This window comes from Pinus tabuliformis, chromosome Q (assembly GCF_031772625.1).
Source record: "Pinus tabuliformis cultivar Carrire ecotype Pingquan chromosome Q, CPIR1, whole genome shotgun sequence".
Lineage (NCBI taxonomy): Eukaryota > Viridiplantae > Streptophyta > Pinopsida > Pinales > Pinaceae > Pinus > Pinus tabuliformis.
In genome coordinates, this window is record NC_142296.1 from 67,378,077 (window position 1) to 67,389,215 (window position 11,139).

Sequence of the window (11,139 nt, forward strand, 5' to 3'; positions counted from 1 at the left end):
GTGTTTTGAATATTACAATATAATTAACTTCTATTTTTCTAACAAAAATTAATTTTTTACTCTTTAAAAAAATATTAAAATATAATAAATACACTATTAAATAATAGTACTAACACCCAATGACAAATCAAAAAAAACATAAAACATTGCCTTCACAATAATAATAAAAAGTGTATTTTATATGGTGTAATGATGTACAATTAGCACTTAGACTGTGAAAAATACTACAATCAAAGTTTTAACTGATTTGACCATTCAAAGTAGCAAAGGCTTTCTAGATGAGATATATACCATTCAATTTAAAAATATTTAAATGCAAATATATATATTTGAGTTTTTTTATGGATGCATATTGAGTCCTTAATTGCTTAGGACCAAATTTCAATTCCAAAAGGAATGAATGTGTATTAAATCAGTGATTATTTGGGAATACAATTTTATTATAAATGGAATTCTAAACATAATTAAAAAATATAGATGAAATGTTCTTTTTGTTGAACTTTACAATTTTTAATAAAATTGTGATTTCTTGTTATTTAAATATATGAATAGATTCAACATCTTAAAAAAATTAAACACTTTAAAATTTTGTAGATTAAACCATTTAAACTAATAATACTTCAAAATTTCTACAAAATTAAAAAAAAAAAAAAAAACCATTCCATATATTTATTAAACTAAAATAACTAAAATATTATTTACTAGCAATTGTCCCAAAAGGTACAAAGAGAGGCCGATAGGATTATTAAATTAGAGTTGTTGAATTTCTCTAAAAGAGATATTCGTTGAAGCCTACAAGGAGCAAAGAGATTTGATGTTTGGAGTTCTATGCTATTTGGACATCATATTTCTTTAAATACAATGTAATGTTTTATAAAAGTTCAAGCCCAATGCAGTTCTGCCATGCAGACATACACTTAAATCGCTATTGGACTTATGATATTGAAAAAGTTAAAGTGGTATACAAGAGAATGTATCAAGCTAAACCACAAGTTACACATCTTCAGACCTGAAAAAGTACATAACAATGGTCTAGCAAATCAATAGCGATATCGTACTTGCTTTTCCTTCCACATACATGCAATTGCTCCAAAGGCAAGGACAAGAAAATTTTCAGCTCTAATGAGCACCAATGGGTCATTAAAACGAGTGACCACAAGAAGAGACACAATTGTATTAATTGAAAGAAAATACAAAGTTGCTAATTAGAAATCTATTGTCAAACACTATTGTTATCATAAGTAGAGTTTGTTATCACATGCGTTTACAGTGGCCATTCAAGTTTCAATTTTATTAGATCAATTAGAACTTGTTTTGATTCACAATCAATATTTTCTATTCAACTATATGTGTTTTATGTTTTGCAGATAACATAAAGAACAAAACAGTAAATCTCATCCTCTCATCAATAATCACTATTAAGTTGTTTACATATTTTACTCTTCAGTGAGCCAATGAAGTGTAATTAAGATGGCCATCATTCCAATGTCAGCCAATGGAGTGTAACCATAAACTCATCCGATAGAGATCAACCACAGAATAATGTCAAGTTTTTGTGTCGTGAGATATCAACTTAGTCTTCTTTATATATTTGTTTCCAAGGATTGTCTAGTCTAGTGTAGTTACAAATTCCATTGGATAGGTTAGACAATGCAACTAGATTAATACAGGCCTTTTTTGAAGCCTCCATCAAACATACACAATTGCATATGTTCCCTCTTCTACAAAAGGGTGCAGTTGGTAAGAAATTTCAGAGTTCTCTATAGTTTTCCTTCTCGGTAGCCACTGGAAGAGAAGGAACTTTTGGTTATCTGCTTATGTGAACCATTTCTGAAAATTAATGATCTTTCTATGGATCATATTAATTCAAATTGTCTTATGTCAACTATAAAAATAAATCTCAGCCCAAGGGTCCATTATCGTCTTTGACTTTTCACAACATTGTGTCTAGTTGAAGCCATGATTTCTTAACCGTCTCTCCTTGTGGATCTTCTCTTTGATTATGGCATATTATCTCATTGAAACACTGGAATGCTGGATTGATACGGGCCTTTTATCGAAACCTACATTGAATAGGCATAATTTCATTGTCCTTCTCTCTACAAAAAGATAAAGGCGTTAAGAAATTTTAGCCATCTGTTTCCTTTTTGATAACTACTAGAGGAGAAGGAACCTTTGCTGCTCTGCATAAGTGTAAGGTCATCTAAGTTTTTTAAAACTTAATGATCTTTCTATGGATCATGTTAATTCAAATTGTCTTATGTCAACGATTAAAAAAATCTGTCTATTGGTCCAGTTTGTATTGACATTGAATTTTCATAACATCATGTCTGATTGAAGCCTTGATCCCCTAATTGCATCTCATTTGTGGATGATATCTTTGGTTTTGGGCTGTTATCTGATTCAAACACTCTGCAATGCTAGATTGCTACATGCCATTAGGCTACAGGCCTTTTCTGAAGCCTCTGAATCTCCAACAACCCGGCAAAAGTTCATTTGTCCTCCTTTATACTACATGCTACAGGTGGCAATGAATTTCACCCATTTGTAAAGTTTTCCTTTTGGTTACCACTGGAGGAGCCGGAACCGTTTGCTTCTCTGCTTACGTGTAGGTCCATCTATTTCTTTTTGAAACATGATCGTTATATGTATTTTCAGTGAGCTAGCTCAAGAGATGTGCAAATGATTAAATTAGTTACTGAGGGGCGCCGAAATGCCTTAAAAAGTGCTTATAGACTTTAACTATATTTATTATGGATCCCAACTGGAATTTGCAAAGCAAAAGGTTTACAGAAGCAAGCAGTAAGAAAAATTATGAAGCTCAGAGAAGTAGATTTAAAATCTAGACTATTGTTTGATACCAAATCATCATCAACTCGCAGTGATAGATGAAATTATTGAGGATGTATCTGGAGCAAACTCTGGGAGTTGGTGCTCAGGCACTGCATCAATGTATACTTTACTGTTCTCATCAATCTCCCCACTGATGAGCATCCAAGATAGCAGAGTGAGAACTTTACTTTTCAACCATCGTTGCAAGGGGCGAGCACCATAAACCTGCAAGTACCAGGTTACCACGTTATCAATTTGGAGGTCTTAAATGAGAATCCCCAACTAGTCTTGCATTTTACTCACAAATTTTGACCTAAATTGCCCACAAACCACAAAGGCTAATAATGATCCTGTCTGCTTCACTAGTATTAACAAGTAAACAATGCATTAATTTATATTAATCAGCAAACTCACCAAAAACATCCCTTTACTATATACTTTGAACTAAGTTCCCCGAGTACGCAGAGACAGGCAGCACCCCACTTTAAAAGTTCAAGTGCGGGAGGAAAATGTTAAAATTTAAAGAACAGAACTGAAATTTATGTCGATGGGATCCATACAGAAGGAAGAAAATCATGTGAAAATTAGAAAATATGAAACTGAATGTGAAAATTGAAAATCTCAGAAAGCAACTCTGTAAACTGAAGAGTTCACAGCTCTTAAAGATCAACCGTTGGCCACCACAACCAACTGCCAACAAAAATATCAGACTAAAATTACTCCCTAGACATGTTCATGCAAAATATATGACAGACCATTGAAAATATGAGAAAATGAAATTGTAAACTGAAAAGTCCTGCGCTTTTAATATTCACTGTTGGCCACCACAACCAAAAATCTGCAAAACATCAAACTCCTAGAATAACTTTCCACACAAGTTTATATGACAGGGCATGGAAAATAGAAATCAGACCTTGAATAAAATCATTGTACATGAAGAACACCCAGCAAACATTATGAATGAAAAATACCAGGCATCAGAATAGAACATATAAATCGCAATTCTAGATTGTTTCAAAGGGAGGTAAGTCCAATTTAGTCAGGGAACCCTCCCACAACATCTCCTATGATGTGGAGACATGTGTCCAAGGAGTGGGTCATGTCCCCTGCAATAGGGAAAGGGAGGACTTGTGAAGGAGATGCAGTGTCAAGTTTATTAGGGTAGGGGGCACATCCCCTGGCAAGTTAGACTGAATACAACAAGAAACAAAGTGATTACTTACAGGATCATAGGCTTCGTGAACAACAAGATCCAGAGCAGCATCTGTAAACCCTAAATCAACACCTCTCTCTACAAGACGAATTGCTACATCTTTCGTCTGTAGTCTAGCAACTTTCTTGAGCTCATCATGAGAAAGAGGATCAAATACAACTATCTCATCAAGTCTATTCAATAACTCTGGCCTGAAATGTCTTCTAACCTGCAACAATATTCAAAGGCATGTCAAAGCACCGCGGCCAACTTCGTGATAAAATTATATGAAAAAGATGCATACACAGAGTCCAGGAATGCGTGTGCATACTTCTTGCATGACATTCTCTCTTATGATTTTTACTGTTGTGTGGCCAGATAATGCAGCAAGCAAGTGCTCTGCTCCAAGGTTGGATGTCATGATAATGACTCTGTTTGAGAAACTAACAGTGCGACCTTGGCCATCCGTAAGTCTACCATCATCAAGCATTTGAAGCAAAGTGTTGAGGACTGAAGCCATAATGAAGAAAGACAAAGATCTCGACAGACAAGGGCAGTAAAGATCTAGGCTAGAGAACTGCAATTTCGGCTGCCATGTATATGGAAGCAATGTTGTTGCTATTTTTATGTGGGTTTCTTGCACCTGCACTGCTGGTTAAACTGAGGTGGGTTCATTCTGCATTTGACCATGCATCATCTCTCCTGGGCTCCTTCAATACTTGATTTGCAGGCCAAATTTTTCAATTGATTGACAAGAGAAAGGTGACATGGTCCTCCTCTGCCCTGCTTCATGAATTGAACAACATGCATTTTAAGGTTAAAGAGGTTGTGCAGGATGTTGGTTGGTCAACTCTGACTGGGAGATGGACGACTACTAAGATGTTATGAGGCCTTCTAGAAAGGGATGTTTCCACTTAAAATTCAGATTAAGAAGCTTCATGAGATATTTGTTTCGAGATGAGTAGCTGTCCTAGGTGTTTTTAGCCATGCTAGGAATTAGACAGTTTATGTTATGTTCTGGATTTAGGGAGAACTGAGAGGGAAATTTAGTTCAAGAATTTGGGGTTTGAAATTGTCATTAGGGATTTCATTCTTGTTGAACTGTACAATAGGAGGCTTTATTCTTAGTGTGTCTGAATTTGGTCTCCTTCATAACCTCCTCCATGGAAAATTTCATGCTTTTATATATCGTGTTTCCACAAAGCTCAAATATAGGAACTGGTGAATGCCGGTGTCTGCACAACATAGGGCACATAATATTCTATATTGAAATGGTTTGGACTGGGAAGTGTATAAATGGGGGTTCAAATATCAAAAGATGGAGGTGTCATAATATATTCTTCTTGGATGAGAAGCTGAAGTGTTGAAGCTCAAGAACGTAGATTCTGACATTCACTATCAAATTACCAGGCCTCTTTGAGGGATAACTTTAATATGTTTAAGAGGAAATGAGCCTTCGATTTTTGTTTTAGTGATTACTTTTGGCGTAATGAAGTCAATTACTGCTATACTCTTCTATGCGCATAACCAGAAGCGAGTGGAACAAACTGTTTATGCATCCCTGCACTTGCTATAGCTCCCATCAAATAAATTGTTGTAATTCATGTACTATTACAATATTGTAATTTCATGGTACACTGAGAGTCAGTCTCAAAGGAAAAGTTGTATGCTATCACCATCTAAATAATTTTATCCAATTTCGCTGAATTAAGCTCTTAATTTATATTGTAAACGTTTTTCTTGGATGTGTTGCAGGTTTTTTCTCATGTGACTATTCAACTGTTATTTGAGAGCGTTTATCTTTACTGAGGCAAGGTCTTCCTGGCTCCTGGTATCTAAAGCCAAGAAAGCACTACAGGTCACTCTGTCAAATTGTGCTATTAAGCGGTATTATGAAGTTTTTTAATTAATGATATGTAATGTTGTGATCCAACTAAAATATGACATAACCTGAGGCAAACATGGGTTGTTATGACCTATGTATCAAAGTTTTTTAATTAATTATATGTAATATTGTGATCCAACTAAAATATGACATATGACATAACCTGAGGCAAACATCGGTTGTTATGACCTATGTACAAAGGAAAGATCATTTTATTGATATCATTTTAGTGCTTTAATTTTAGGATTGCACCTAAATGGGTTATTTTGAGATAAGGCAACATTGCTTCCATTGTTTTGAAATATGCTAACATCAACACTCTCTCTATGTACATGCTATATGCTAACATCAACACTCTCTCTATGTACATGCTGGTAAATTTGAAACAAATTATTTTGAATTGTATGAAAAAAATAATTATTACAAGCAAGATTGTTCACAAAACTGTAGTTACAATTTATTCGTCATGGCGCAACTCTTTATCTTATTATGTTAGTGATTGCAACAACTTGGGCATTTTGACATGATCATTACCTTCTGTTTCAATATATTAAGATAGTTGTATCAATATATTTGACATGTTCTTTATCTTTTCTTTCAATATATTCAGATAGTGTTGTAAGACTTTTAACTTTATTTTTATTGGGAGTGTATTTAGGCTCCATGCCAAGGACTAATTCCATCATATTGACGTGTGGAAATTGAGAAAATTGAAAATCTTAGAAAGCAACTCTGTAAACTGAAGAGTTCACAGCTCTTAAAGATCAACCGTTGGCCACCACAACCAACTGCCAGCAAAAATATCAAACTCAAATTACTCCCTAGACAGGTTCATGCAAAATATATGACAGACCATTGAAAATCTGAGAAAATGAAATTGTAAACTGAAAAGTCCTGCGCTTTTAATATTCACTGCGCTTTTAATATTCACTGTTGGCTACCACAACCAAAACTCTGCAAAACATCAAACTCCTAGAATAACTTTCCACACAGGTTTATATGACAAGGCATGGAAAATAGAAATCAGACCTTGAATAAAATCATTGTACATGAAGAACACCGAGCAAACATTATGAATGAAAAATACCAGGCATCAGAATAGGACATATAAATCACAATTCTAGATTGTTTCAAAGGGAGGTAAGTCCAATTTAGTCAGGGAACCCTCCCACAACATCTCCTACGATGTGGAGACATGTGTCCAAGGAGTGGGTCATGTCCCCTGCAATAGGGAAAGGGAGGACTCGTGAAGGATACGCAGTGTTATTAGGGTAGGGGGCACATCCCCTGGCAAGTTAGACTGAATAAAACAAGAAACAAAGTGATTACTATAGGATCATAGGCTTCGTGAACAACAAGATCCAGAGCGGCATCTGTAAACCCTAAAGCAACACACCTCTCTGCAAGACGAACTGCTACATCTTTCATCTGTAGTCTAGCAACTTTCTTGAGCTCATCATGTGAAACAGGATCAAATACAACTATCTCATCCAGTCTATTCAATAACTCTGGCCTGAAATGTCTTCTAACGTACAACAATATTCAAAGGCATTTCAAAGCACCGCAACCAACTTCGTGATAAAATTACATGAAAAAGATGCATACACAGAGTCCAGGAATGCGTGTGCATGCTTCTTGCATGACATTCTCTCTTGCGGTTTTTACTATTGTGTGGCCAGACAATGCAGCAAGCAATGATAATGACTCTGTTTGAGAAACTAACAATGCGACCTTGGCCATCCGTAAGTCTACCATCATCAAGCATTTGAAGCAAAGTGTTGAGGACTGAAGTGTGTGCTTTCTCAACTTCATCAAAAAGAACAACACTATAGGGTCTTCTCCTTACTGCTTCTGTCAGTTGCCCCCCTTCTTCATAACCCACATAACTGCCATTACAACATCAAATCATTTTAGTACATTACAACAACAAATCGAGCAAAAATATAAATACAACTATACAAAAAAGGGCGTCTTGCTGTCAACCAATTGAGTGTCTGGCTATCAACTAATCTCAATTAGAAACATCTAACTGTTCACATACCCAGGAGGAGCACCTATGAGCCTTGCAACTGAATGTTGCTCCATATATTCAGACATATCAATACGGACCAGCTGATTTTCATCATCAAACAATTGAGCTGCAAGAGCCTTTGCAAGTTCCGTTTTGCCAACTCCAGTAGGCCCCAAGAATAGAAAAAACCTAATAAATTCAATATGAGAGATGACTCACCGGTAGCCACTGATTCTGTAAGATGAAGGTTGACTAAATACAAGCCAATTTCAGATTACCTTTAAGTAACGAAACATGCGAATAACTTGTACAGTTAAAAAACACATCAATGTAGATGATATCAATGGCCACAACAAACATCATATTTATTACCATTCTTGTTAAGTTAACTGCTTCAAAATGGAGGTGGTGAAATTTGTGCACAGCTTATACGATTAGCATCCAAGTGCCCATCTGCAAGTGTTTTTCACTGTCGAATTAATGCATATGACTTACAACAGCATACATAAACATCTCCCAATGTAAGGTCCATCCTCAAGTCGATAAATTCAGCTGATCTTTACTTGGAAAGCCAGACATTTTATCTGTATGGTAAGGTTGCAATTGCTATTTGACAGTTCTTTAAACTTCTCACTTACAGATTAATGTAAATGGAAACAACAGCCATAATAAACATATTTCAATGTTATTACCCAAGGATCATAGGCTTGGTGAACAACAAGATCCAGAGCGGCATCTGTAAACCCTAAAGAAACACCTCTCTCTGCAGGACGAATTGCTACATCTTTCATCTGTAGTCTAGCAACTTTCTTGAGCTCGTCATGAGAAAGAGGATCAAATACAACTATCTCATCAAGTCTATTCAATAACTCTGGCCTGAAATGTCTTCTAACCTACAACAATATTCAAAGGCATGTCAAAGCATCGCAGCCAACTTCGTGATAAAATTATATGAAAAAGATGCATACACAGAGTCCAGGAATGCGTGTGCATACTTCTTGCATGACATTCTCTCTTGCGGTTTTTGCTGTTGTGTGGCATGACATTCTCTCTTGCGGTTTTTACTGTTGTGTGGCCAGACAATGCAGCAAGCAAGTGCTCTGCTCCAAGGTTGGATGTCATGAGAATGACTCTGTTTGAGAAACTAACAGTGCGACCTTGGCCATCCGTAAGTCTACCATCATCAAGCATTTGAAGCAAAGTGTAGAAAAGGCGTCTTGTTGTCAACCAATTGAGTGTCTGGCTATCAATTATACTCAATTAGAAACATCTAGCTGTTCACATACCCAGGAGTAGCACCTATGAGCCTTGCAACTGGATGTTGCTCCATATATTTAGACATATCAATACGGACCAGCTGATTTTCATCATCAAACAATTGAGCTGCAAGAACCTTTGCAAGTTCTGTTTTGCCAACTCCAGTAGGCCCCAAGAATAGGAAAGATCCAGTCCGTTGTTGAGGTCTTTCAAGTCCAGCCCACGATCTTAACACAGCTTCCGCAACTGCTTGAACCGCCTCATCTTGTCCAACAACGTTCACCGCACCACACGCAGGTTGTTGGGCAAAGGTTCCACAATCCACCGCACCACACGCAGGTTGTTGGACAGCGCATACAAGGGCATTAAGAAATGCGAAACTGCAAGATGAAAAAAAAATGCTAGGTGTCAACCTTAGAATGAAAGGGACGACGAAAGTCTCTTTCAAAAGAAGGCCTATCAGCCTAATAATCAATCTTTATTCACATTAAAATTTTAAAAGGTTATTTAATTATTTTATTTTTAATCTATTACATTTTAGCTTTTTTCACCTCAATTTATGGATGCATATTAATTACTTGGAAGCACGAATCTATCATAAAGCAAATTCTAAATGTAATTTAGATTTTATATTTTTATTTAAATTCTAAATAATTTAAATAAGATAATTTACGATTACGTTTTATCGTTTTAACTTTTCCACGGAAATGAATTTATAAATGCATGCTTAATGTTTATGACCACAATTCCATAATAAAAGGAACTCTGAATATAATTAAGTATTAATTACATTCACATTAAAATTTTAAAAACTACTTAATAATTATTTTAGATTTTTATATTTTTCAATGGAACCTAGATTTTGAATAAAATTGATCAAAAGCGTACCGAGAAAACCTACAAGGTCCGGAAAACGCTAAATTTTGGTCAGACGTGGCAACCTTGAATCTCAAAACGGACCACCCGTCAAGTTGGATGGTTTGCAGATCTCCCGACCCGTTTTCACCGTTTAAAAAAAAATCGCTTTCACAGTTTCAAAGAAAAATCCTGAGAGCTAAGTTTTTAAACACGGGCACATCACCACTAACGTACAATTTTGGGGTCAAATTCCATCCTTGCACAATGGTCTAAAACCGGACTGCCGTCATCGAAATAACCTTTCTGTATTTATTGCAACCACGAAAAGTAATTTCCACCGCCAAGAAACTCGGGCGGGGACAGCGACCGCCCATGAAACAGTCTGTCCCGCCGATAAGGCTTCCTGAGAAAGCGAATGAATTGTATGAGAGATGGTCAAACACGGCTACGCGAGACCTAGACCATGCAGTTTCCTAAGGAACCCGCCAACCCTCATTAGCTGCCTTTCAGACTCCCGCTCTGTCTTTATTTATTAATAGACCATTATCAATAGAATGGATCTATCTCTCTTTGCTCCTCTGTTCGCGAGAGTCTCTGCTGCTTCGTCCTCACGGGAAAGCTCCTTAATGGCTCCCACTGATACGAATGGAGATCACAATGGCGATAGTGTCAGCGACGAGAATGTCAATGCAACGAGTGAAGAAGTGCATTACAGAGGAGTGAGAAAAAGGTCATGGGGTAGATATGCGGCCGAGATCAGAGATCCAACCATCAAGAAGCGAAGGTGGCTTGGCACCTTCGATACGAGCGAAGAAGCAGCAAAGGCGTATGATAAGACCACAAGGCTTTTAAAAGGAGAAAAGGCCAAAACCAACTTCCCGATCCCTGACAGCGTCGACAACCAGGTCCACACCACCAACACTGTCTGCGCCCAGAACCAGAGGCGCAGTTCCAACCCTAGTAGCATACTTCCTGCCCCTTCCTTATCTAAAGAGAATGTGGGGTCTACTCTCGTGCAGCCGCCGCTGCCGCAGCCCATGGAGGTACAGTTATCTAAAGAGAATGTGGGGTCTGATATGATGAATACACAGAAAGGCTATGACG

The 11,139-nt window shown here is 36.8% G+C and overlaps 1 protein-coding gene and 2 pseudogenes across 1 annotated transcript; all 3 read right to left on the reverse strand.

Annotated features, from left to right (window-relative positions):
* Positions 1 to 2,871: 2,871 nt before the first annotated feature.
* LOC149218314 (chaperone protein ClpB1 pseudogene) lies at positions 2,872 to 4,544 on the reverse strand (annotated as a pseudogene).
* A 2,129-nt stretch (positions 4,545 to 6,673) lies between these two features.
* LOC149218315 (chaperone protein ClpB1-like) lies at positions 6,674 to 8,295 on the reverse strand. The gene is made up of 5 exons (XM_089386530.1): positions 8,279 to 8,295; positions 7,951 to 8,109; positions 7,641 to 7,795; positions 7,239 to 7,390; positions 6,674 to 6,697 (listed from the first exon to the last, which is right to left on the reverse strand). Exons 1-5 carry the CDS (start codon positions 8,293 to 8,295, stop codon positions 6,674 to 6,676), a joined length of 507 nt encoding a protein of 168 aa, XP_089242656.1.
* Positions 8,296 to 8,454: 159 nt separating this feature from the next.
* On the reverse strand, positions 8,455 to 10,531 carry LOC149218316 (chaperone protein ClpB1-like; annotated as a pseudogene).
* Between the last annotated feature and the right edge of the window lie 608 nt (positions 10,532 to 11,139).